The sequence below is a fragment of the Rattus norvegicus genome, chromosome 2, assembly GCF_021556685.1.
Source record: "Rattus norvegicus strain SHRSP/BbbUtx chromosome 2, alternate assembly SHRSP_T2T, whole genome shotgun sequence".
Taxonomy (NCBI): domain Eukaryota; kingdom Metazoa; phylum Chordata; class Mammalia; order Rodentia; family Muridae; genus Rattus; species Rattus norvegicus.
In genome coordinates this window covers 22702102-22726788 of record NC_141535.1, presented here as the reverse complement: position 1 = coordinate 22726788, position 24687 = coordinate 22702102, and the positions used below count along the sequence as shown (strand labels likewise).

At 39.2% G+C, this 24687-nt stretch overlaps 1 protein-coding gene across 2 annotated transcripts in view; it reads left to right on the top strand.

The window, feature by feature from the left end:
• The window catches only part of Xrcc4 (X-ray repair cross complementing 4), a 234014-nt gene that overhangs the window by 147591 nt on the left and 61736 nt on the right, over positions 1-24687 (top strand). For both annotated transcript variants that reach the window (XM_087621642.1, NM_001006999.1), the window contains 1 exon segment: positions 11715-11862. In XM_087621642.1, coding sequence (XP_087477768.1) covers positions 11715-11862 — 148 coding nt within the window.

Below are 24687 nucleotides of genomic sequence, written 5' to 3'. Positions count from 1 at the left end.
AACCCAATAGGAAGAAAGGAGTCCTAAGGACAGGCAAAAGAATCAGAGAGGCAGCGGCTCCCACTGTGAGAAGTTCCACAAAACCAACAAGTTATGCCTATAGCATATATGCAGAGGAACTGGGTGTGCTCATGTAGACCTCATGTTTGACATGTCAGTCTCTATGAGCCTATGTGAGCCCTGCTTAGTTGATTAGTAACTGCCATGGTCAATACCTCCTTCATTCTACAATTTAATATAAGAACTATGTTGCCTTAACAATTAAAGAACTTCTGAGGGAATCACCATCCCTGATTTCAAGCAGTATTACAGAGCAATAGTCATAAAAACTATATGGTATTGGTACAGAAACAGGCAGATAGACCAGTGGAATAGAATTGAAGACCCAGAAATGAACCCACACACCTATAGTCATTTGATCTTTGACAAAGGAGCTAAAATCATCCAATGGAAAAAAGATAACATTTTCAACAAATGGTGCTGGTTCAACTGGAGGTCACCATGTAAAAGAATGCAAATAGATCCATTCTTTTTTTTTTTTTATTAACTTGAGTATTTCTTATATACATTTCGAGTGTTATTCCCTTTCCAGGTTTCCGGGCAAACATCCCCTTCCCCCCTCCCCTTCCTTATGGGTGTTCCCCTCCCAACCCTCCCCCCATTGCCGCCCTCCCCCCATAGACTAGTTCACTGGGGGTTCAGTCTTAGCAGGACCCAGGGCTTCCCCTTCCACTGGTGCTCTTACTAGGATATTCATTGCTACCTATGGGGTCAGAGTCCAGGGTCAGTCCAGGTATAGTCTTTAGGTAGTGGCTTAGTCCCTGGAAGCTCTGGTTGCTTGGCATTGTTGTACTTTTGGGGTCTCGAGCCCCTTCAAGCTCTTCCAGTTCTTTCTCTGATTCCTTCAATAGGGGACCTATTCTCAGTTCAGTGGTTTGCTGCTGGCATTCGCCTCTCTATTTGCTGTATTCTGGCTGTGTCTCTCAGGAGCGATCTACATCCGGCTCCTGTCGGTCTGCACTTCTTTGCTTCATCCATCTTGTCTAATTGGGTGGCTGTATATGTATGGGCCACATGTGGGGCAGGCTCTGAATGGGTGTTCCTTCAGTCTCTGTTTTAATCTTTGCCTCTCCCTTCCCTGCCAAGGGTATTCTTTTTCCTCATTTAAAGAAGGAGTAAAGCATTCACATTTTGATCATCCGTCTTGAGTTTCGTTTGTTCTAGGGATCTAGGGTAATTCAAGCATTTGGGCTAATAGCCACTTATCAATGAGTGCATACCATGTATGTCTTTCTGTGATTGGGTTAGCTCACTCAGGATGATATTTTCCAGTTCCAACCATTTGCCTACGAATTTCATAAACTCATTGTTTTTGATAGCTGAGTAATATTCCATTGTGTAGATGTACCACATTTTCTGTATCCATTCCTCTGTTCAAGGGCATCTGGGTTCTTTCCATTTTCTGGCTATTATAAATAAGGCTGCGATGAACATAGTGGAGCACGTGTCTCTTTTATATGTTGAGGCATCTTTTGGGTATATGCCCAAGAGAGGTATAGCTGGATCCTCAGGCAGTTCAATGTCCAATTTTTGAGGAACCTCCAGACTGATTTCCAGAATGGTTTTACCAGTCTGCAATCCCACCAACAATGGAGGAGTGTTCCTCTTTCTCCACATCCTCGCCAGCATCTGCTGTCACCTGAGTTTTTGATCTTAGCCAATCGCACTGGTGTGAGGTGAAATCTCAGGGTTGTTTTGATTTGCATTTCCCTTATGACTAAAGATGTTGAACATTTCTTTAGGTGTTTCTCAGCCATTCGGCATTCCTCAGCTGTGAATTCTTTGTTTAGCTCTGAACCCCATTTTTAATAGGGTTATTTGTTTCCCTGCGGTCTAACTTCTTGAGTTCTTTGTATATTTTGGAAATAAGGCCTCTATCTGTTGTAGGATTGGTAAAGATCTTTTCCCAATCTGTTGGTTGCCGTTTTGTCCTAACCACAGTGTCCTTTGCCTTACAGAAGCTTTGCAGTTTTATGAGATCCCATTTGTCGATTCTTGATCTTAGAGCATAAGCCATTGGTGTTTTGTTCAGGAAATTTTTTCCAGTGCCTATGTGTTCCAGATGCTTCCCTAGTTTTTCTTCTATTAGTTTGAGTGTGTCTGGTTTGATGTGGAGGTCCTTGATCCACTTGGACTTAAGCTTTGTACAGGGTGATAAGTATGGATCGATCTGCATTCTTCTACATGTTGCCCTCCAGTTGAACCAGCACCATTTGCTGAAAATGCTATCTTTTTTCCATTGGATGGTTTTGGCACCTTTGTCAAAAATCAAGTGACCATAGGTGTGTGGGTTCATTTCTGGGTCTTCAGTTCTATTCCATTGGTCTATCTGTCTGTCTCTGTACAAATACAATGCAGTTTTTATCACTATTGCTCTGTAATACTGCTTGAGTTCAGGGATAGTGATTCCCCCTGGAGTCCTTTTATTGTTGAGGATAGTTTTAGCTATCCTGGGTTTTTTGTTATTCCAGATGAATTTGCAAATTGTTCTGTCTAACTCTTTGAAGAATTGGATTGGTATTTTGATGGGGATTGCATTGAATCTGTAGATTGCTTTTGGTAAAATGGCCATTTTTACTATATTAATCCTGCCAATCCATGAGCATGGGAGATCTTTCCATCTTCTGAGGTCTTCTTCAATTTCTTTCCTCAGTGTCTTGAAGTTCTTATTGTACAGATCTTTTACTTGCTTGGTTAAAGTCACACCGAGGTACTTTATGTTATTTGGGTCTATTATGAAGGGTGTCGTTTCCCTAATTTCTTTCTCGGCTTGTTTCTCTTTTGTATAGAGGAAGGCAACTGATTTATTTGAGTTAATTTTATACCCAGCCACTTTGCTGAAGTTGTTTATCAGCTTTAGTAGTTCTCTGGTGGAACTTTTGGGATCACTTAAATATACTATCATGTCATCTGCAAATAGTGATATTTTGACCTCTTCTTTTCCGATCTGTATCCCTTTGATCTCCTTTTGTTGTCTGATTGCTCTGGCTAGAACTTCAAGAACTATATTGAATAAGTAGGGAGAGAGTGGGCAGCCTTGTCTAGTCCCTGATTTTAGTGGGATTGCTTCAAGTTTCTCTCCATTTAGTTTAATGTTAGCAACTGGTTTGCTGTATATGGCTTTTACTATGTTTAGGTATGGGCCTTGAATTCCTATTCTTTCCAGGACTTTTATCATGAAGGGGTGTTGAATTTTGTCAAATGCTTTCTCAGCATCTAATGAAATGATCATGTGGTTCTGTTCTTTCAGTTTGTTTATATAATGGATCACGTTGATGGTTTTCCGTATATTAAACCATCCCTGCATGCCTGGGATGAAGCCTACTTGATCATGGTGGATGATTGTTTTGATGTGCTCTTGAATTCGGTTTGCCAGAATTTTATTGAGTATTTTTGCGTCGATATTCATAAGGGAAATTGGTCTGAAGTTCTCTTTCTTTGTTGTGTCTTTGTGTGGTTTAGGTATAAGAGTAATTGTGGCTTCGTAGAAGGAATTCGGTAGTGCTCCATCTGTTTCAATTTTGTGGAATAGTTTGGATAATATTGGTATGAGGTCTTCTATGAAGGTTTGATAGAATTCTGCACTAAACCCGTCTGGACCTGGACTCTTTTTGGTTGGGAGACCTTTAATGACTGCTTCTATTTCCTTAGGAGTTATGGGGTTGTTTAACTGGTTTATCTGTTCCTGATTTAACTTCGATACCTGGTATCTGTCTAGGAAATTGTCCATTTCCTGAAGATTTTCAAATTTTGTTGAATATAGGTTTTTATAGTAAGATCTGATGATTTTTTGAATTTCCTCTGAATCTGTAGTTATGTCTCCCTTTTCATTTCTGATTTTGTTAATTTGGACACACTCTCTGTGTCCTCTCGTTAGTCTGGCTAAGGGTTTATCTATCTTGTTGATTTTCTCAAAGAACCAACTTTTGGTTCTGTTGATTCTTTCTATGGTCCTTTTTGTTTCTACTTGGTTGATTTCAGCTCTGAGTTTGATTATTTCCTGCCTTCTGCTCCTCCTGGGTGTATTTGCTTCTTTTTGTTCTAGAGCTTTTAGGTGTGCTGTCAAGCTGCTGACATATGCTCTTTCCTGTTTCTTTCTGCAGGCACTCAGCGCTATGAGTTTTCCTCTTAGCACAGCTTTCATTGTGTCCCATAAGTTTGGGTATGTTGTATCTTCATTTTCATTAAATTCTAAAAAGTTTTTAATTTCTTTCTTTATTTCTTCCTTGACCAGGTTATCATTGAGTAGAGCATTGTTCAATTTCCACGTATATGTGGGCATTCTTCCCTTATTGTTATTGAAGACCAGTTTTAGGCCGTGGTGGTCCGATAGCACGCATGGGATTATTTCTATCTTTCTGTACCTGTTGAGGCCCGTTTTTTTGACCAATTATATGGTCAATTTTGGAGAAAGTACCATGAGGAGCTGAGAAGAAGGTATATCCTTTTGCTTTAGGATAGAATGTTCTATAAATATCCGTTAAGTCCATTTGGCTCATGACTTCTCTTAGTCTGTCGACATCACTGTTTAATTTCTGTTTCCATGATCTGTCCATTGATGAGAGTGGGGTGTTGAAATCTCCCACTATTATTGTGTGAGGTGCAATGTGTGTTTTGAGCTTTAGTAAGGTTTCTTTTACGTATGTGGGTGCCCTTGTATTTGGGGCATAGATATTTAGGATTGAGAGTTCATCTTGGTGGATTTTTCCTTTGATGAATATGAAGTGTCCTTCCTTATCTTTTTTGATGACTTTTAATTGACAATTGATTTTATTTGATATTAGAATGGCTACTCCAGCTTGCTTCTTCTGACCATTTGCTTGCAAAGTTGTTTTCCAGCCTTTCACTCTGAGGTAGTGTCTGTCTTTGTCTCTGAGGTGTGTTTCCTGTAGGCAGCAGAATGCAGGGTCCTCGTTGCGTATCCAGTTTGTTAATCTATGTCTTTTTATTGGGGAGTTGAGGCCATTGATATTGAGAGATATTAAGGAATAGTGATTATTGTTTCCCTTTATATTCATATTTGGATGTGAGGTTATGTTTGTGTGCTTTCATTCTCTTTGTTTTGTTGCCAAGACGATTAGTTTCTTGCTTCTTCTAGGGTATAGCTTGCCTCCTTATGTTGGGCTTTACCATTTATTATCCTTTGTAGTGCTGGATTTGTAGAAAGATATTGTGTAAATTTGGTTTTGTCATGGAATATCTTGGTTTCTCCATCAATGTTAATTGAGAGTTTTGCTGGATACAGTAACCTGGGCTGGCATTTGTGTTCTCTTAGGGTCTGTATGACATCAGTCCAGGATCTTCTGGCCTTCATAGTTTCTGGCGAGAAGTCTGGTGTGATTCTGATAGGTCTCCCTTTATATGTTACTTGACCTTTTTCCCTTACTGCTTTTAATATTCTTCTTTATTTTGTGCGTTTGGTGTTTTGACAATTATGTGACGGGAGGTGTTTCTTTTCTGGTCCAATCTATTTGGAGTTCTGTAGGCTTCTTGTATGTCTATGGGTATCTCTTTTTTTAGGTTAGGGAAGTTTTCTTCTATGATTTTGTTGAAGATATTTACTGGTCCTTTGAGCTGGGAGTCTTCACTCTCTTCTATACCTATTATCCTTAGGTTTGATCTTCTCATTGAGTCCTGGATTTCCTGTATGTTTTGGACCAGTAGCTTTTTCCGCTTTACATTATCTTTGACAGTTGAGTCAATGATTTCTATGGAATCTTCTGCTCCTGAGATTCTCTCTTCCATCTCTTGTATTCTGTTGGTGAAGCTTGTATCTACAGCTCCTTGTCTCTTCTTTTGGTCTGCCTCTCTGAAGGTTTAGCTCTCCCTCCCACGGGATTTGGTTGCAGAGAACAGTTTATCCGGTCTGTTTCTTTCAGGTTCCAGCGGTGTCTCAGGCAGGTGTCCTGCCGCTCCTGGGCCCTCCCTTACGGGAGCCCAGAGGCCTTATACAGTTTCCTCTTGGGCCAGGGATGTGGGCAGGGGTGAGCAGTGTTGGTGGTCTCTTCCGCTCTGCAGCCTCAGGAGTGCCCAGCTGACCAGGCGGTGAGGTCTCTCTCTCACCGGGTCTGGGAGCAGAGAGCTGCTGCGGGCCGGGATCCGCGGGTGTGGGACTTCCGGAATAGATCCATTCTTATCACCATGTACAAAGCTTAAGTCCAAATGGATCAAGGACCTCCACATCTAACCAGATATACTCAAACTAATAGAAGAAAAAGTGGGGAAGAGTCTTGAACACATGGGCACTGCGGAAAATTTCCTGAATGAAACACCAATGGCTTATGCTCTAAGATCAAGAATCGAAAAATGGTAACTCATAAAACTGCAAAGCTTTTGTAAAACAAAAGACGCGGTCATTAGGAAAAAAGAGCAACCAACAGATTGGGAAAAGATCTTTACCAATCCTACAACAGAGAGAGGGCTTATATCCAAAATATACAAAGAACTCAAGAAGTTAGACTCCAGAGAGCCAAATCACCCTATTAAAAAATGGGGTACAGAGTTAAACAAACATTCTCAGCTGATGATTATCGAATGGCCAAAAAGCTCCTAAAGAAATGATCAACATCCTTAGTCATCAGGGAAATGCAAATCAAAACAAGATTCCACCTCACACCAGTCAGAATGGCTAAGATAAAAAACTCAGGTGACAGCAAATGCTGGTGAGGATGTGGAGAAAGAGGAACACTCCTCCATTGTTGGTGGGATTGCAGACTGTTACAACCATTCTGGAAATCAGTCTGAAGGTTCCTCAGAAAATTGGACATTCTACTACCTGAGGACCCAGCTATACCTCTCTTGGGCATATACCCAAAAGATGCTCCAATATACAGCAAAGACTCATGCTCCACTATGTTCATAGCAGCCTCATTTATAATAGCCAGAAGCTGGAAAGATCCCAGATGCCCTTCAACAGAGGAATGAATTCAAAAAATGTGGTACATCTACACAATGGAATACTACTCAGCTATCAAGAACAATGACTTCATGAAATTCATAGGCAAATGGAATGAACTAGAAAATATCATCCTGAATAAGGTTACTCAACCACAGAAAAACACACTTGGTATGCACTCACTGATAAATGGATATTAGCCAAAAACCTCAAAATACCCAAGATGCAATCTACAGACCACAGGAAGCTCAAGAAGAAGGATGACTAAAATTCAGATGCTCTCACTCCTTCTTAAAAGGGGTAAAAATATTCATAGGAGGGGATATGGAAGCAAAGTTTAGAGCAGAGACTGAAGGAACAGCCATTCAGAGCCTGCCCCTCATGTGGCCCATGTATATATGGCCACCAAAACTAGTTAAGATTGATGAAGCTAAAAAATGCATGCAGAAAAGACTGGATATAGATCTCTCCTGAGAGACACATCCAGAGCATGTCCAATACATAGCTCAATGCTAACAGCAAACCACCTTACTGAGAATAAGACCCCCTTGGGGGAGTTAGAGGAAGGATTAAAAAAGGTGAAGGAGCTTGAACCCCATAAAAACAACAATGCCAACCAACCAGAGCTTCCAGGGACTAAACCACTACCGAAAGACTATACATGAACTGGGCTCCAACTGCATATGTAGCAGAGAATAGCCTTGTTGGGGCACCAGTGGAAGGGAAAGCCCTTGGTCTTTCCATGGTTGGAGCCCCAGTGTAGGGGAATATGGGGGGAGGCATTAAGGAGAATGTATAGGGGAAATACCAGTATGGGGGAGGGGGAGGGGAGGGAATGAGGGCTTATGGACAGGAAACCAGGAAGGGGAATAACCTTTGAAATGTAAGTAAAGAAATATATAATAAAATTTTTTTAAATTAAAAAAAAAAAAAGAAGTATGGTGCCAATGCCGTGACTAGCTAATAGTGAGCCTCACTGTTGTGTGGGGAGAAGAGCACATGAAGGGGTACTTCTACCACTTCCAGGGATTCCCTGATTCTCTCTCTCTCTCTCTCTCTCTCTCTCTCTCTCTCTCTCTCTCTCTCTCCTCCTTGTCCTCCGCCCTCCCCCTCCCTCTCCCCCTTATCCTCCCTCACCCTCTATCAAAATGTCTGCCTATGCTATGGGTCTCTATAACTACTCTTATCTGCTGCCAGAGAAAGCTCTCTGATAATGACCATCATTTTATGTTATATGAATATCATTAGGAATTAGGAATCGTTTCATTTGTTCAGTCATGTTTGACCCAAAAACTAAAGCAAACCAAAACAAAAAAGTAAAAACATAAGTGTCTATTGGTCCAAAACTGAGGTTTACAAGGCTTTTTTTTTTCCTCTCTCTCTTTTTCCCATGGAATTTATCCAAATTTCTGGCACTTTAACCAAGGATCATTTAATTTGACATTGAGAATACACAGGGAAGCCAAAACTCTCTTCATGTCTTCATTTTGCTGCCAAGACCCTGCAGTTCTGCTGTCAGATGAGTAGTGTGGCTTTTTGTGAGGCACCTTTTATAATAGCAGGTCTGTGTCAAGATCCCTGGTATCCAGAGCAGCAAACACGGTGAGAACTTAAGGCTCCGGGCAGAGCCCCTGCCAGTCAGTGCTTCAGCTTTAGCAGGATGCTTGGCAGTGGGCTTTTTCCTCTGCTGGCTTGTTTGACGTTACTGGAAATGCTGAAATGTGAAAAGTGATGGCAAACAACTGATGGCAGGATGTAAAACTGGGAACACTAAGGGTACAGTTATAGATAAGTTACTGTCCCATCAGTAGACATTCTGACTGTCCCATCTGCATTTGAAAGGTCTTCCATTCATCATCTATGAGTCACCTTTATCCTCGTGGTTACTTTGTAGCCCACACTTACCTATTTTGTTTTTCTCTCTTTTTATTTTATTGAAATTGGATTATTTAGACAATATATTCGGATAAGACTCCCATCTCCCAATTCCCTCTCAGATATTTCTCACCTCCCTTCCTGTCTAGATCTATATGCTTTCTCTCATTAGAATACAAACAGGCATCTAAAGAAAAGATGGCCTTACCTGTCAGCAGTGGGAGGGGAGGCCCTGGATCCTGCTCCAGTGTAGATGAATGCCAGGGTGGTGATGTAGGTGTGGGTGGATAGGTAAGGAAGCTCCCTCAAAGAAGCAGGGGGAGGGGGAGGGGATAGGGGGTTAAAAGAGAGGAAACTGGGAAAGGGGTTAACATTTGAAATGTACATAAATAAAATATGCAATAAAAGGGAGAAAAAGAAAAATAATGAAATAAAATAAAAACAAAAAGGAACAGTACAAAACAAACAGAAAAAACAGAATAAAAGGAAAGATGCAGACACATGCATTCATACCCACACGAACTGGATCAAAACACAAAACGGGGAGCCATAATGTATATGCAAAGGACTTTTCATTTTAAACAATTTCCCTGAAAAAGAAATTATGAGACAAAATCTTTCTAGCGATGTCAATGTGTTGACTTAATGCTGGCCTGGGACCTGCCCTTAGGAATGCTTTCTATCCTGAATAAGACTCCTTTGAAAGATTCTTTTATTCTGAGTAGTTACCAATTTTAGATACCTTCTAGGTTTAGGGATGGGGATTTTATCTGCTTCCCATCTCAGCACTGAGACCCCATCTGCCCCAGACACTTCAGGCCATCTGTATGCTGTGCAGGCCCTCTGTATACTGCAAGTGACGTTGAGTTCATATGTGCACTGAGCCTGCTGTATTTAAAAGACCTTACTAACTGGATGTCCTTCATTACCTCATGCTCTTACTCTCTCTGTCTTCTCTTCCATCGCCTTCTCTAAGACCTGAAGGGAGGGATTTGATTGTGAAATCCCATCTACTACTGGGTGCTCCGAATTCTCTCACTCTCTGCACATTGTCTACCTGGGGGGCTCTATATTTGTTCCCGTGCAGGAAGAAGCTTTTCTAATGAGGGCTGAGCAAAACACTGTTCTAAGAGAATATCGTTCGTAGTATTTTAAAGCTATGTTCGTTTAGCAGAACAATAGAATTTGATCTTCCCATAAGTCCTTTGTATATCTGTTCTGATTCCTCGCCATGTGAGCAGTGTATGGGATGCATTGCATCTCATGAAGTGGGTCTTAAATCCAATTAGATATTGTTGGTTAGTCCCACATGCTATGTGCTACTATTGCACCAGCACATGGGAACTCAATTTACATGACTCTATACAACCATGGGATACATATATATATATATATATATATATATATGCATATATATGCATATATATGTATATGTATGTATGTATATATATTCGCATGCAGACATATGTATCTCAGAGCCATTCATTCTCATACCAAAGTTAGTGGTGTTTGCTTGTGAAACCAACTAAGAACTGGACATAGCATTCAGAACGTTAAAGTTCTGTTGTGGTTTTTGTTAGATCTCTATTTGTAACCCTAATAAATGTCCTGGCTGCATTAAATCCTGGCAGCATGTGACCTTATCATCATAGTCAGCTGACTATTTGCATCACGCCTCCTTGAAAATGGATGTTATAGGCTTTGAATGCATCAGCTTCTAATGTTTCATTCAAATCAACAGTCTAGCCAGGTATAGTGGTGGATTAACTGTAATCCAAGGACTGGGAAAGTAGAGGCAGACTGGTCTACATGGTTTTGAGGTTGGAGTGGCTCTACACAGCAAATTCAAGGCCACCCATAACTACATAGTGAGAACCTGCCTCAAAAGTAAAGAATTAAGGTCCTATTAAGGATTCAAGGATATGTTTTTACATATCCCTAGCAGTAGTGTGCACTTGAGGAGAGAATTAACTTCGGAAAACCATAGTTGCTGACTCCTTGTCTTTACTGAATCAGCTGCTGTTTGTAATGAAGCCCTGAACCGTCACAGTGTTTCCAGCTTTCTGCATCCTAAGTGTCTGTATAGCGTCCAAGTTTTCTTTTTACTTCTGAAACACCTTTTTTCTGGTAACCATTAAATGACACATGAGGGTATATTAAGTGTGTGCGTGTGTGTGTGTGTGCATGTGTGTGTGCATGCGTGCGTGTGTGTGTGTGTATCTGTATATATATACATGCTAAGAAGACATATTGAAAGCTCAAATCATGTTGATATCATTATTGTACTGCCTCAGACACCCCCCTTTTCAATGAAACATGGATTATGGTAGAATAGTTTGTGCATTGGTTAACTAGCAAGTATTGTTAGTACCCACAATTAGAACTCGATCAATAGAAAACACATAAACCACATCCATTGTTGCCTCTACCTCACGAGTACAGCCGCTCTGAGGCTTTCATACTTTAGTCACATTAAATTTCTCTTTCACTAATATGTTTTATCTTCTTCTTATTTTAAGGTCATTTGATTTTTAAATATGTGATTTTTCTGTAACTAACAATTTCCACATTCATGGTATCACTGCTCCGAATTAACTTGCTTGATGCATCCCTACATCGTATTTCTTATATTAGTGGAGAACACGCTTGCCTCAGACAGACAGACAGTAACTACTTTAGCCAAATTATCCAGCGGACCCTGGTCATAATTCTCCCATTCGTAGTGAAGTATTGTATGCCATCTACGTTTTCACATTACCAACTGTACATAAAGGTTTGTGAGAATAGTTCTGCTATATCTTCATTGTACCACTAATGTCATCATTGAGGAAGCAATTTAATATTTAACATAAATTACATGCATTGGATCTCTATTTTGTTTTAGATACCCTTGATAAGGATGATTCCTTATTTTCAAGTCCAGATGTCACTGATATTGCACCAAGTAGGAAGAGGAGACACCGAATGCAGACAAATCTTGGGACAGAACCTAAAATGGCTCCACAGGAGCTGCCACTACAGGAGAAGGAAAGGTAGGTGTGGACGTCTCTACAGCTGTGCTGCATGCCTTGGAGACTACCCCGAGATTAGAGCTCCTCAGGTGATAGCTTACTGTTAGGGATGAAATTACGTTATAAAGCACTTCAGGTGATATCTGTTTCTAGTATTTGCTTAATCCATATTAATATTTAAGGCCAAATATTAATTCCAAAAATATAAGCATGGTTTTGTTGTGCTTTTCATAGTTGAATTAGAAAAGATATGTAGAATACTAAAGTATTACAATGCATCTTGTGTTCAGGAAGCATTTCAATCCAATTTATTGCATAAAGGGCACCCAAATCACATTCAAATTAGCCACTCTATCTAGTTATGCTTGTCCCCTACCTCTTGTAAAGCCCCTTTCTCTGGTCTTCTGTTTATTTTATCAAACTTTGATAGTATATACTTTATTTTTACTCTGTTTCAAACTTGAATTTATATTCTAATTTAAAGTAAAAATTATATTTCAATATAACAAGATAGTGGGTATTCATAACTAGTATTATCAGTTGAATCAGTGAATATGTGGATTGATATTCAATGAGGAATTTATTCTTTTTCCTATAAGTTGTGGTAATTTTGCAGATGGTGTTATTAGTTCCTTTCATCCTGTGCCAAGAGAACTCCCGTGGCTCTCAGGCCCTTCCTTGTGGTTTCCCCATCCCTTCCTCAACTCTGTAACTATGTAAAGCTGGGTTTTCTTTAGATCCTCATTAGTACAGTGTGACATAGTTGAAAAAGTGCAGAAGCCTATCAAAATTGAGCTGCTTCAGTCAAGCCACCACCAAACAAATTTGCAAACAAGCTTCTTTTTGTTTCTTTGTTTGTTTGTTTGTTTGTTTGTTTGGAAAATATTCATAAAGGATCAAGTTATTCCACTAAGTGAAAAAAAGAGACCATGAATTTGAAGGAGAATGGAGAGAGGTGTATGGAAAGGTTTGCAAGAAGGAGAGGGAAGGGAGAAATATTATATTATAATCTCAGCTCCGAAAAAAAAAGAAAAAAGAAAAAAATCAATTTAAAAATGATGTTATTCATGTGTCAAAAAGACTTGTATAACCTTAAAATAGTAATGAATATTTTAGTGTTAATTTTCAAGGTGTCCTCTGTAGTTCACATAGACAAGAATGTGGATCAAGTACTCCTGATATACTTAAAAAGGTTAAAAGTGTAAAGTGATCCTTAGGCCAAAATCTTTTAGAATTTTATAGGGAGTAGGTTATGATGAGGTGTAAGCCATGCCTCGGGAGTCTGGCAAGATAAGAGGAAATTCTTAAAAGTTTCTGCATAGATGTATTACAAATGAGTATAATTGTTCTGCTCTGTAATTTTAGCACTCTTCTGGCTGGGCATGCTAGAGTGTTCAAGGCCAGCCTTGTTGTATACTTAGCTCAAGGCCAACTGACTGTAGGGTAAGATCCTATCTCCAAAACAAAGGAAACAAAATTCTGTGATAAAATTCGATTAATTTGTATATTACTCATTTCTGAGAATTTGCCTGATGTATTAGTCCCTTGGGCAGGATCCGTTGTGTATAGTACGTGTGTCTAGATAACCTCATTTAAAAATCAATATACACTGAACTCTGGCTGTTCAGCTTTGTCCTCTGAGTTTATTCCTCAGTGCTTAACCATTTGAAAGAAATATTGCCATTCAAGTCATACTATGCCTTACTCAGTGAAGAGTTATTCCTAAATTATATCAGAATTACCATGCTATTTGTATAGGTTTTACAGCCAAGAATAAATTACAAGCAACTAGAGAACTATTGCCTTCATTTGTCAGTCCGCAAACTAACTCCTGGATATCAGCTTCATGCTGGGCAAGATAACAATCTTAAGGCTTCAAGGGCAGTAAAAACAGAAGTAGTTATCCAATATATTTTGTTACTGACTGTTTTGATTATTTTGTTTGATGAAAATCTTGGGCTGTAAGGGAGCAAATGTGTCGAATTATGGGAGAGCAGCATTTTATGCCTCTCAGTGATCTGGAGAAAGTATAAAGTGTTAAGATTATTAATATTATATATGTACTCATTGTTGCTGAAACTAGTTTCTGATATATACATGGTAGACAGGTGAAAGGATTTTAGTCCTGAGTCATGACTACTTTATAAAATTTTAAAATAAAAGTAATATGCTTTTGCTTCTAAAAACATCCATACTAAGATGCTTCCTTCTGTTTTGAAAAATGATTGTGTCAGTTTATTAACGTGTTTTCAATATTTAAAAAAGTTGTATTAAATCATATCATCTTTTTTGAGTTGTGGGACCATCTCCGAAGGCCATTTTTGTATAGAACTGAGAAGCATAGGTAAGAATTCTGAGGCTTCAAGGCAGTTTAGTTTAGCGCTTCTCCATCAGAGGTTGAGTCTCCAGCACCCTGCTTTGTTATTCCACATTCATCTTCCAACTAAAATAACATGTTAATGTATAAGAATATACCTTATTTTTTATATTTCAGAATGTCTTTTTCATATTATATATACTAGGTTGAAATTTTAGAGCTCAAACAAAATTAATGACTCGTTCCACATTTCCAATTCTTTCTGTGGAAAAAGAAGCTTCTGAAAAAAATGTATATTCTTAGCTGGAAATGAAACAGAAAGCACCAATGACAAAAAAAACATAGACTGAGCCATGACCCAGGGGTGGGGTGGGAGGTAAGGAGAACACGGCTGGATACTGATGACTAGCCTTTCCTAAGCTTTTTTCTCAAAGAAATTATATATATATATATATATATATATATATATATATATATATATATATATATATATATATATATAGGTTGATTCTAGGGTAGTGTCCTCAACCTTAGCTTCTCATACAAATAGATTGTTACTGCTTTAAAGCATTTAACTGTTGGTAGAGAATAAATGGGTCACTATGTCTTATAATTGTTTATTTGATATTCTACTTCAGTTTGTTGGACTGAGGGAGGTATAATCTTTGGAAACTTTACTAAAATCTATAAAGTGTTCCCTTTGTTATATTCATAACAATATTCAGTAGAAATATCTCCTAGACTAGAATGTAGCTCTGTTGGTCAAATGAGTATCTAGCATACACAAAGTTCTGGGTTCAGTCCCCAGCATTTTGGTATGGTGATATAACCCTGTGCTCACAACACAGGTGATGGTAGCAGAAAATCAGATATTTAAGGTCATCCTCTTTGTTAACTACATAGTGAGCTTAATGTCTGTCTGGACTAAATGACATAGTGTCTCAAAGACAGGGGGAAAGAGAAATAGACCGTTGTAACTCATTTGGAATTTCAAATATTTGGGTCATTCCCGGCCTTAGTTATGGTTTCTAATGCTGTGATGAAGCACCATGACCAAAAATGCAAGTTGGGGAGGAAAGGGTTTACTCAGCTTATACTTCCACACTGCTGTTCCTCAGTAAAGGAAGTCAGGACTGGAGCTCACACAGGGCAGGCAGGCTCCTGGAGGTGTAGTAGCAGATGTAGAGCAATGGAGCAGTGCTAATAACTGCCTTTCTTAGAGAACGCAGGACTAACCAGCTCAGAGATGACACCATCCACGTGGGCTTGGCCCTCCCTCATTTATCACTGAAAAAGCTCCTTCCAGCTTTATTACATGGAGGCATTTCCTCAGTCGAGTCTTCTTCCTCTCTGTTGACTCTAGCTTGTATCAGGTTGACACACAAAGCCAGACAGTACAGTCCCTTACAATACTCTTTCTTCTGTGTCTCCTCCGATGGCTGCATAGCCTCATTAGCTAGCATTCATTGTACAGCTGCCGCCTAACTCTACTCTGACTGAGGAAATGAATAGTAGGCATTATTATATTTTCCTATGTCTTAAAATACACTGCTGAACAAAGCATTCACCATCCTTTATTTCATATAGCCTACTCTGCATGACAGGATACGAGTGTTTGTTAACCCAGATTCCAAGGTGTTCAGGATGTATTACAAACACCACAGAGGATTCCTCCTGAAGAATTGTCATTTGATCTGTAACCTGGAGGGGAAAGGGGGAGTTAAACAGAACCGTGGAGGAGGGTTGTAGAAAATAGTGTTCAAGCACAGTATCTGCTGCAAACACATCTCGGGATTATGCACATAACAGTAGAGAGAAAGACAAAGTAGAAAATGCTGGTTCTCTCAGGCCCAATCACAGTGGGCATGTAGCCCTGTTAGGAACTCTACCTTTCAGCCCATAGAAGAGCATCCCTGCTTTTATATTATAGAGCAACTCTTTCTTCACATTTTCCTGCCTGTTGATGCTGTTCTGTAACTCTCACTAAGATATCAAATTATTCCTTCCATCCCACCTCTACATACGCTTTGCACCCAGCATCTTGGTACATGCCCTGGGCCCCAGGTTCTTACTCTTTGCTGCATGTGTAGGACTGGGATGACCAGCGTCCCACACTCTGCCAGGGTGGGGGACTTCTCCCTTGTCTTCCGTTCTAGTCTATGCAGACATAACCCTTAGTCCTGCTGGAGCCGCCAGCAGGAGCCCCTCCTCCCACGCCACCTCCATTGCCTAGGAACTTGGCATCTTGGTACAGACCCAGGGACCCCTGTTTCTTCCATGGGGCCCCTTTCTGCATTTTGTTCTGGTGCAGCTTGACCCTTTTACTCTTTCTTTATAAGTGGGTGGTGAATCCCTATATCTGAGACACAACTTACTTATTCTATCCAACATGGAGAAGTTGAGCGGTTGACCAATTAAAACCTTCAGCCTTACTTATGTGAGCCCACAGTTTTAGAAAGTACTTTGCATTTCTACCAGAGGAGAAAAATTAATATCTCCTAGCTACAGACCCAGTGACAAACAGCAGTGACATTGCTGCATATAAAAATACTGGTGCAAGGGAGACACTAATGTCATGGGAATAACTAACCACTTTTTAAATAGTGGATTTAAAGCCTACTCCAAGAGATGGAATTCATACTTGACACTGCTAAAATGTCCAGAAACCTGAGACTAAATAGTTCATGATCCCTATTGAAAACAAAATCTACTTTTCCACTAAATAAACACAACGACAAATGACTCCTGATAACATATTGCCCTGCTGGTAGATCACAGCACGACTCAGCCCACACCAGAGAAGGCTCGCTGTACAACACATGGTCATTAGCGCAAAGGTCCACAGCTGACATAATGCAGGGAGGGGAGGCTCTAGAGCACTAAATGCTAAGCAGGATGTCTTTAACAAACCCTTCTCCTAAGGCCTGAGAGTCTATTCAGAAGATGGGCTTTTCAGAAAGTTTATAGGATTCAGAGGTGAAACAGGATCTTCCAGAAACAGCAGGACTGATACACATATGAATTCAGAGACAGTGACAACATCCACAAATCTGCACGGGTTAAGACCAGATGTGGTAGAAGCACTGGGATGGGGCAGTGGAGACAAAGTCCTAGCTCTGAGAAGCTCTTTCCAGTTGACTCCATCTGGAAAGGGAAATCAGGCCAGGCCTATGCCTACGGGAACTTGGACAGCACAAATGACTCCTTTTTTATTTCTGTACTTTTTCTCTTTTCCTGGTATTTTTCTCATTAGATTTTTCTTTAGATTGCTGGTTTTGGTTTTAACTTTTTACTCATTGGCTTATTACTTGAGAAAGGGAGCATGAAGTTTGATGAGTGGGAAGTTGAGAAGGTCTGAGAGAATTTGAAGGGAAAGAATGGGATCAAATATATTTTAATAAAAATAAATCTTTAAGCATTAAGTTATCAAAATTTTGGATTGGGCAGAAAATTCTGATATTTCGGCTACTATTACATCTATAAGATATAATGAGTTAAATATATCTAAAGTTGTACTTTTTTCTGTTTTGTTTAAACTGTTCTAACTTCTTAGGTTGTGTGACCATGGATTCACAATGCAGCTTTCGTTTTTGTAATACAAGAAAGTAAAAAATGAAATACCTTCCTAAGGCTACTAGGTGCTCACAGAAATAAAAGCTTTAATTTGGCATGCATTCACAGCCCAGCGGTGCAGATGTACACTGTCATTTTGCTTCTTTCTGGTAAATATAAATGCTTTTCTCAGGAATATTTTTAGATAGCTAATGATTTACTGCTTCTAGTATTATTCTGAAATCCTTAAATCTGGTATATATCGATCAATATTTATTTAAAGATGAGTGTGACTAATGCAGACAGTGTGGCGATGCCTCGTGGCGTCATCCTTCACTGTCCGCGAGCCCCAGCACTGTCACTATTCAAGGGAACCATATGCGGTGCATCCCTGCTCTTTGCCACACTGCACCGCACTGAGCTGTGGTTGTAGACATTTCCATCAGTTTTCTCACCCCTCTGTGTTCATCAAAATGAGCCACTTGCAAAGTTTGCAGAAGTTGTGAGAATTTTCGAATTTATATATTTCAGTAATGTCACCACGTACAATACCGAGACAACAAAGCATTATAAAACTTCTTCCTATGAAAATGTAATCGCAAAATAACTAAATAAGACAATACTGAATTCTGGATTTATTTGGCATCTATGTTTCAAGTTTTGATTACTTTTAATTTATTTCAGTTTATGGATGTTTTGCCTGCATATATTCATGTATGTCTGCCATGTAAGTGCCAGGTGCCTATGAAAGTCAAAAGAGCATAGTAGGTCTCCTAGAACTTGAGTGTTAGATGCTTGTGAGCCACCACCAGGTGCTGGGAACTGAAGCCAGGTTCTCAGCAATAACAGCACGTTCTCTCAACCTCTGGCCATCACTGTAGAACTCACTGAAAAGCGTAGTGAAGCCTTACTTTATTATATAGCACAGTATCTAGGAGACATTTTTCCACAAAATTCTTTTTGTTAATTAACAATTTTATTATTTCTTCTAAAATTTTATGTCACACACCACACCACAGCAGAAAGCAGTTTTATCTAAAGAGATTAAAATTACATATTAACAGAGGCTTGGTTACTTATTCATAAAGACTTATAAATAAAATTTTTTCTCTCAGGTTTTCTGAGAAAAATGTGATAGAGACTAAGGATAGAGCCATATCATATTATTACCAACCCAGTATTACTCTAGCAACTAAGATAGGAAATAAAATATGGAAATAAGTAATTTCCAAAACCATGTATCAAAATGTAAATTTTGTTGTCCAAAACAAGCCAAAGAGATAGATAGGGACAAAGTGCCTCCATGTTAGACATACGCAGTAGGTGTCACACATTTATTGAAATTAGATGATGACTTCAGTGCCTACTCCTGTGACACCATTTATGGTGTAGGCACGTGTGAGCGGTGATAACCAGGAAGGGCTCTTCCTCCAAACTATGTGGAAATCGATGAGAATCATCAGGAGTTCTTCGTCCTCCTAACTTCATAGTTCAGGGATTTATACAGCAGGCTTTCTGAGAATCCCCACAGGGAACAATTTATTTGACTGACTTTCCAGATGTTCTTAAGCATAGCGCCATCAAACAATTCACCGCCATCACATGCTCTCCAAGCTTGAGACACACAGGGCAGGCATACTAACAACCTAAGGGACAATACCTATCCTCCATAATACTGATGTGGGAGACACACTGATGTTCTTTAATCATCAGTGGTTTTATAATAATACCAGGAGATTTCAAACACAGTTATGATGTTAGGCATTAACGTTAATTATAAGAAAACCCTCTAGTGTGCTTTATGGTCCTTGTACAATCCTGTTTAGGAAGTTGTTTGCTCACCACATCGATGGCCCTTGCTCCAAATAAGAAGTCACTCGGTGAGTGATAGGACACATGTGACAACACCCAGTACCACCTCATTTGCAGTTGCAGGGCAAAGACATTAAAACACTGGGCCAAGGTATAAACAAATTCTTGCATCGCATTTAGAAACCTCTATAGACTGTCTTTGTTTCCACAGGCTACAAATAGAATACATGTAGGTTCCTGTATTTCATGCATAATTTCATGGAAATGATTTAGTTTTCTATGTGGTAGATGTCTTCTAAAAAGAGTTCAAACATGATTTCCAAATAATAAAAAAAAATTAAAACTTTACAGATGTTTCTCCTCAAGCTGTACCAAAGGAGTTTGAGCTATGTGTTCTGAGTTATTTAAGTTTCCCATTAAAAAATTATGGAAGCTGTGTATTTCAGGTGGCTAGTGCATGTTAAAAGGCTACACTCTGAAGTGAGACTGTGATTGAAAAGACCTTGTAGTCTTAGGATCTCCTGTTCCCCACTGCATGACAACTAACTGATGAGCCAGCTTCCAGGCCTTCCTCTGTCTGTCTCCTCTCTGTCGCTGTGGGCTCTCTACAATCATTCTCATCTTTCCACCTCCGGATGTACATGTGTTCTGTGAACCTCAGCTTAGGTCAGCCCACTTGGGCAGCAAGCCACCCACTGATCCACCTCCCAACCCTCTAATTCTTCTTTGTTTATATAATCAGCGTTAGATGTAATTAAAAAAAATTAAGGTACTGGTTGCTAAAAATATAAAGGAGAAAGTTACTATTAACTCATTTGTCTTTAGATTTGGTTTTAGTGAAATGAGCTTCATTTTATTTATTTTCAGATTATAGAAGGAGTACAAGGTCATTTCTAACAATCACGAAATGTAGACAGCAAGGATGAGCTGCGAAGCCCGCAGCCTCTTGCACATGGAGATGAGCAGCACTCCCACTGTGGCAGCTCAGGGTCTCTCAGCTCTCCTCTGCTATGTTTGCCTTACACTACTAGGCTGGCAGTGTGGATCGTATAACCTGTTATTAGGTACAAATACATGTAAGAATTTCTCTTTGGTAGCTTTTTTCAACATAATTTGAAAGTCCAGTTTTTAAATATTTTCATTTTTCTTTAACCAAGCATCCATTATATTTTTTCTATTATTGGAAAAAATCAATGTATTTATTTTAATATAATATGTAGTACAGTTGTATCAATTGGTAAATTCCTCTGGTAGAGTCTCCAAAATCAGGATAATAAAGCTGTTAGTCTCATATCATATTTTATCAGAATTACTTCAGAACCTCTGAACCATTTATTCTTTATGAATAGTGATTGTTTTTGTGTCTTTTCATAATCTGCTTCATTTTAATAAAGTTATTATCCATTCTTTAATCTTTTGTGTTTAACTATTAATGAATTCATTTGTGTGTATTTGGATGTGTTTATAGGTGTGTGTGTGTGTGTGTGTGTGTGTGTGTGTGTGTGTGTGTGTGTGTGATGTGTGTGCTTTGTCTCCATGTGTTACCTAGGCTGGCATTGATCTTCCTGAGTCATTTTCCCCATAGTTCAGGTTTGTCATCCTTTTTTCTTGTTCACATATTTATTGGATATTGAATTTTATCATTTGTCGTTGCCTATTTATAACCTCAGCTGATTTTCTGTACAGATATTCGTTTCCTATTGCTTTGAAGCTTCTAATGTCCTAAAGTTTAATCCTTTTTCCAACTTGTCATCTGCATTTTAGCTATTACATTTACAATTTAATGTTTTTTATGTTTTAAGCATCATAATAAACAAAATGGATAATAATGATAGATAATAGATATGTAGGTACGTAGATGATAGGTAGGTAGGTAGGTAGATAGATAGATAGATAGATAGACAGACAGACAGACAGACAGACAGGCAGCTTTATGTTATTTACCTGTGTGCAGTTTATAGATCAGAAAGCTCAGTACTAGATAGGTTAGATAATTTGCTCAAGAAAAGTAAATTTCAGCTTCTGTGTCTTAGGATAGGTTCAACCTATTCCAAGAACCGGTTGCTATTACACTGCTGAGATAATTTTGGTTTGATTCTTCAGCGGCAACTACTATATTAAACATCTTAATTGGGCATTTAATGTATTTCATTTTAACTGCAACTCTGTTCATTAGCACTACATTTTCATACATACTTGTAAAATAACTGAATGAAGTTGAATTTTAATGAGGACCAATTGCTTGCTTAAAACTACTGTATTAACACAATAGACACGTAAGTGCAAGTTCTGTGAGTTCAGAGCTTGGGTTAATAATACCCATGTATCTTCAGATCAGGAGGGTAGAAAGCACTGGGCATGATCAAGAGTCTTATCCGCTATGGCTTTTTCTAAGACACTATCTTACCAGATCTTTTGGATAAATTATGTGTATCCATTCCTGGAAAAGCAACTATAATTATGAAATTTTTAGACCTTGAAAAATTATTTTCCTTATATTTTCTATGGAAATGAGAATTGTCTATGCCTCTTCTCTGCTTACTCAGCAAATATTTTTCCTCTTTTTACTAATGAAGTTTAGAGTTGAATGAAAACAACATATTATAAAGCTATCCTTTTTTAAAAAAAATTATAAAATTGCTGAATATAGACACACACACATGTATATATAAATAGACAGAGCAGGAATTACATATGACAATATGAAATGTTCTGCCCATTCTCTATATTTGATTCCTAAAGTTGCCAACACAGTATGGCTTTTTAAAATGCAGCTTTTTGAAATATTTGCATATATATTTATCTACATGGAAAAATGAGACAGAAATATATAATCTTGCAATTTGGGGTATTTAAAATTAAAACATCTTTAGTGTCAAATGAGAAACATACAATTGAATTGCTATATTTTTCTTTGGTCATCAAAACAAATTTCTTTTCTTATACAACTTTAATTTGATCATAATGTTTATGTTACTTGCAAAGTAAACACTGAGGTGGTTTTAAAACAAGGTAGTTTTTATTAGCAGCCCCATGTGTTCCCCTCGCTGTGGAGACCGTGGCTCTCACTTTCCCTTTACATGCTTTGATTAATGGGCTGCTGGACTGCTTCCAGGGTACACTGATTATGCTCAGGTCACTTCAGTGATGATTTATTGATTGTGCTTACAACTCCAATATGTAAAATTGGTCACATGCATTATTATGCATCTGCCAATAACATCAGCAATTACATTGTAAAATAAACTTGTCCTGAACGATTTTTTAACAGTCTTAAGTGTTCAAGAAGGACAAAGGATTCATATAGTTTAAATAGTGTGCTGTATTAGCCACACTCTTGTAGCCTTTATAAGGGCAGCTAGGAATTTTCAGTAAATTAGTCTTATAAGTGCATGTGATTTAAAAGTGGTGAGATCCACTATCTCACCCCCACTCCCTCCCATCTCCCTGCCCTGACATTCCCCTACACTGGGACTTCCAGCCTTGACTGGACCAAGGGCCCTTCCTCCCATTGATGCCTTACCAGGCCATCCTCTGCTACATATGCAGATGGAGCCATTAGTGGATCCTTTATTCTCTTGGGCTGGTAGTTTAATCCCTGGGAGCTCTGGGGGTTGGAGAGGTCTGGTTGGTTGATATTGTGTTCTTATTGGGTTGTGAACCCCTTCAGCTACTTCAGTTCCTTCTCTAACTCCTCCATTGAGGACCCTCTTCTCAGTTCAGTGGTTGGCTGCAAGCATCTACCTCTGTATTTGTAAGGCTCTGGCAGAGCCTTTCAGCAGACAACTATGTAAGACTCCTGTCTGTATGCACTTCTTTGCATCGACAATATTGTCTGGGTTTGGTGGCTGTATATGGGATGCATCCCCAGGTGGGGCAGTTCTGGATGGCCTTTCAGTCTCCGCTCCACACTTTGTCTTCATATTTCCTCCTGTGAGCATTTTTGTTCCCCCAAGAAGGTCTGAAGCATCCACACTTTGGTCTTTCTTCTTCTTGAGCTTCATGTGGTTTGTGAATTGTATCTTGAGTATTCTGTGCTTTTGGGCTAATATCTGCTTATCACTGAGTACATATGAGGTGTGTTCTTTTATGACTGGGTTACCTCACTCAGGGTGATATTTTCTAGTTCCATCCATTTGCCTAAGAATTTCATGAAGTCATTGTTTTTAATAGCTGAGTAATATTCCATTGTGTAAATGTACTACATTTTCTGTATCCATTCCTGGGTTGAAGGACATCTGGGTTCTTTCCAGCTTCTAGCTATTATAAATAAGGCTGCTATGAAAATAGTGGAGCATATGTCCCTGTTATATGTTGGAGCATCTTTTGGGTGTATGCCCAAGAGAGGTATAGCTGGGTCCTCCGGTAGTGGAATGTCCAATTTTCTAAGGAACATCCAGACTGATTTCCAGAGTGGTTGTACCAGTTTCCCTGTCAACAATGGAGGAGTGTTCCTTTTTCTCCACATCCTCGCCAGCATCTGCTGTCACCTTAGTTATTGATGATAGCCATTCTGACTAGTGTGAGGTAAAATCTTGTTGTTTTGATTTGCATTTCCTTAAAGACTAAGGATGTTGAACATTTCCTAAGGTGCTTCTCAGCCATTCAATATTCCTCAGTTGAGAATTCTTTTTTTAGCTCTGTAGCCCCCCCCCTTTTTTTTTGCTTTGTAGATATTTATTTATTTATTTATTTATTTATTTATCCAATCCAGATTTTATTCACCTCCCGGTTCACATCCCCACTGAGAGTTCCACATCACATACTTCTACCCTGACCCCCTGCACTCCACCCTAACCCCACCTCCACCCTTGTCTCCACAAAGATTTCCCCACCCAACCTACCCCATCAGACCTCGAAACTTCCTGGGTCCCCCAGTCTCTTGAAGATTAGGTGCATCTTCTCTGATTAAACCCAGACCAAGGTGTCCTCTGCTGCATATGTGTTGGAGGCCTCATCTTAGCTGGTGTATGCTGCCTGGTTGATGATCCAGTGCCTAAGAGATTACAGGAGTCCAGGTTCATTGAGACTGCTAGTCATCCTACTGGGTTGCCCTCTCCCATAGCTTCCTCCAGCTTTTCCACTAATTCAACCACAGTGGTCAGCACTTCTGTTAATTGGTTAGGTGCACATATCTACATCTGACTCATTGAGCTGCTTGTTTG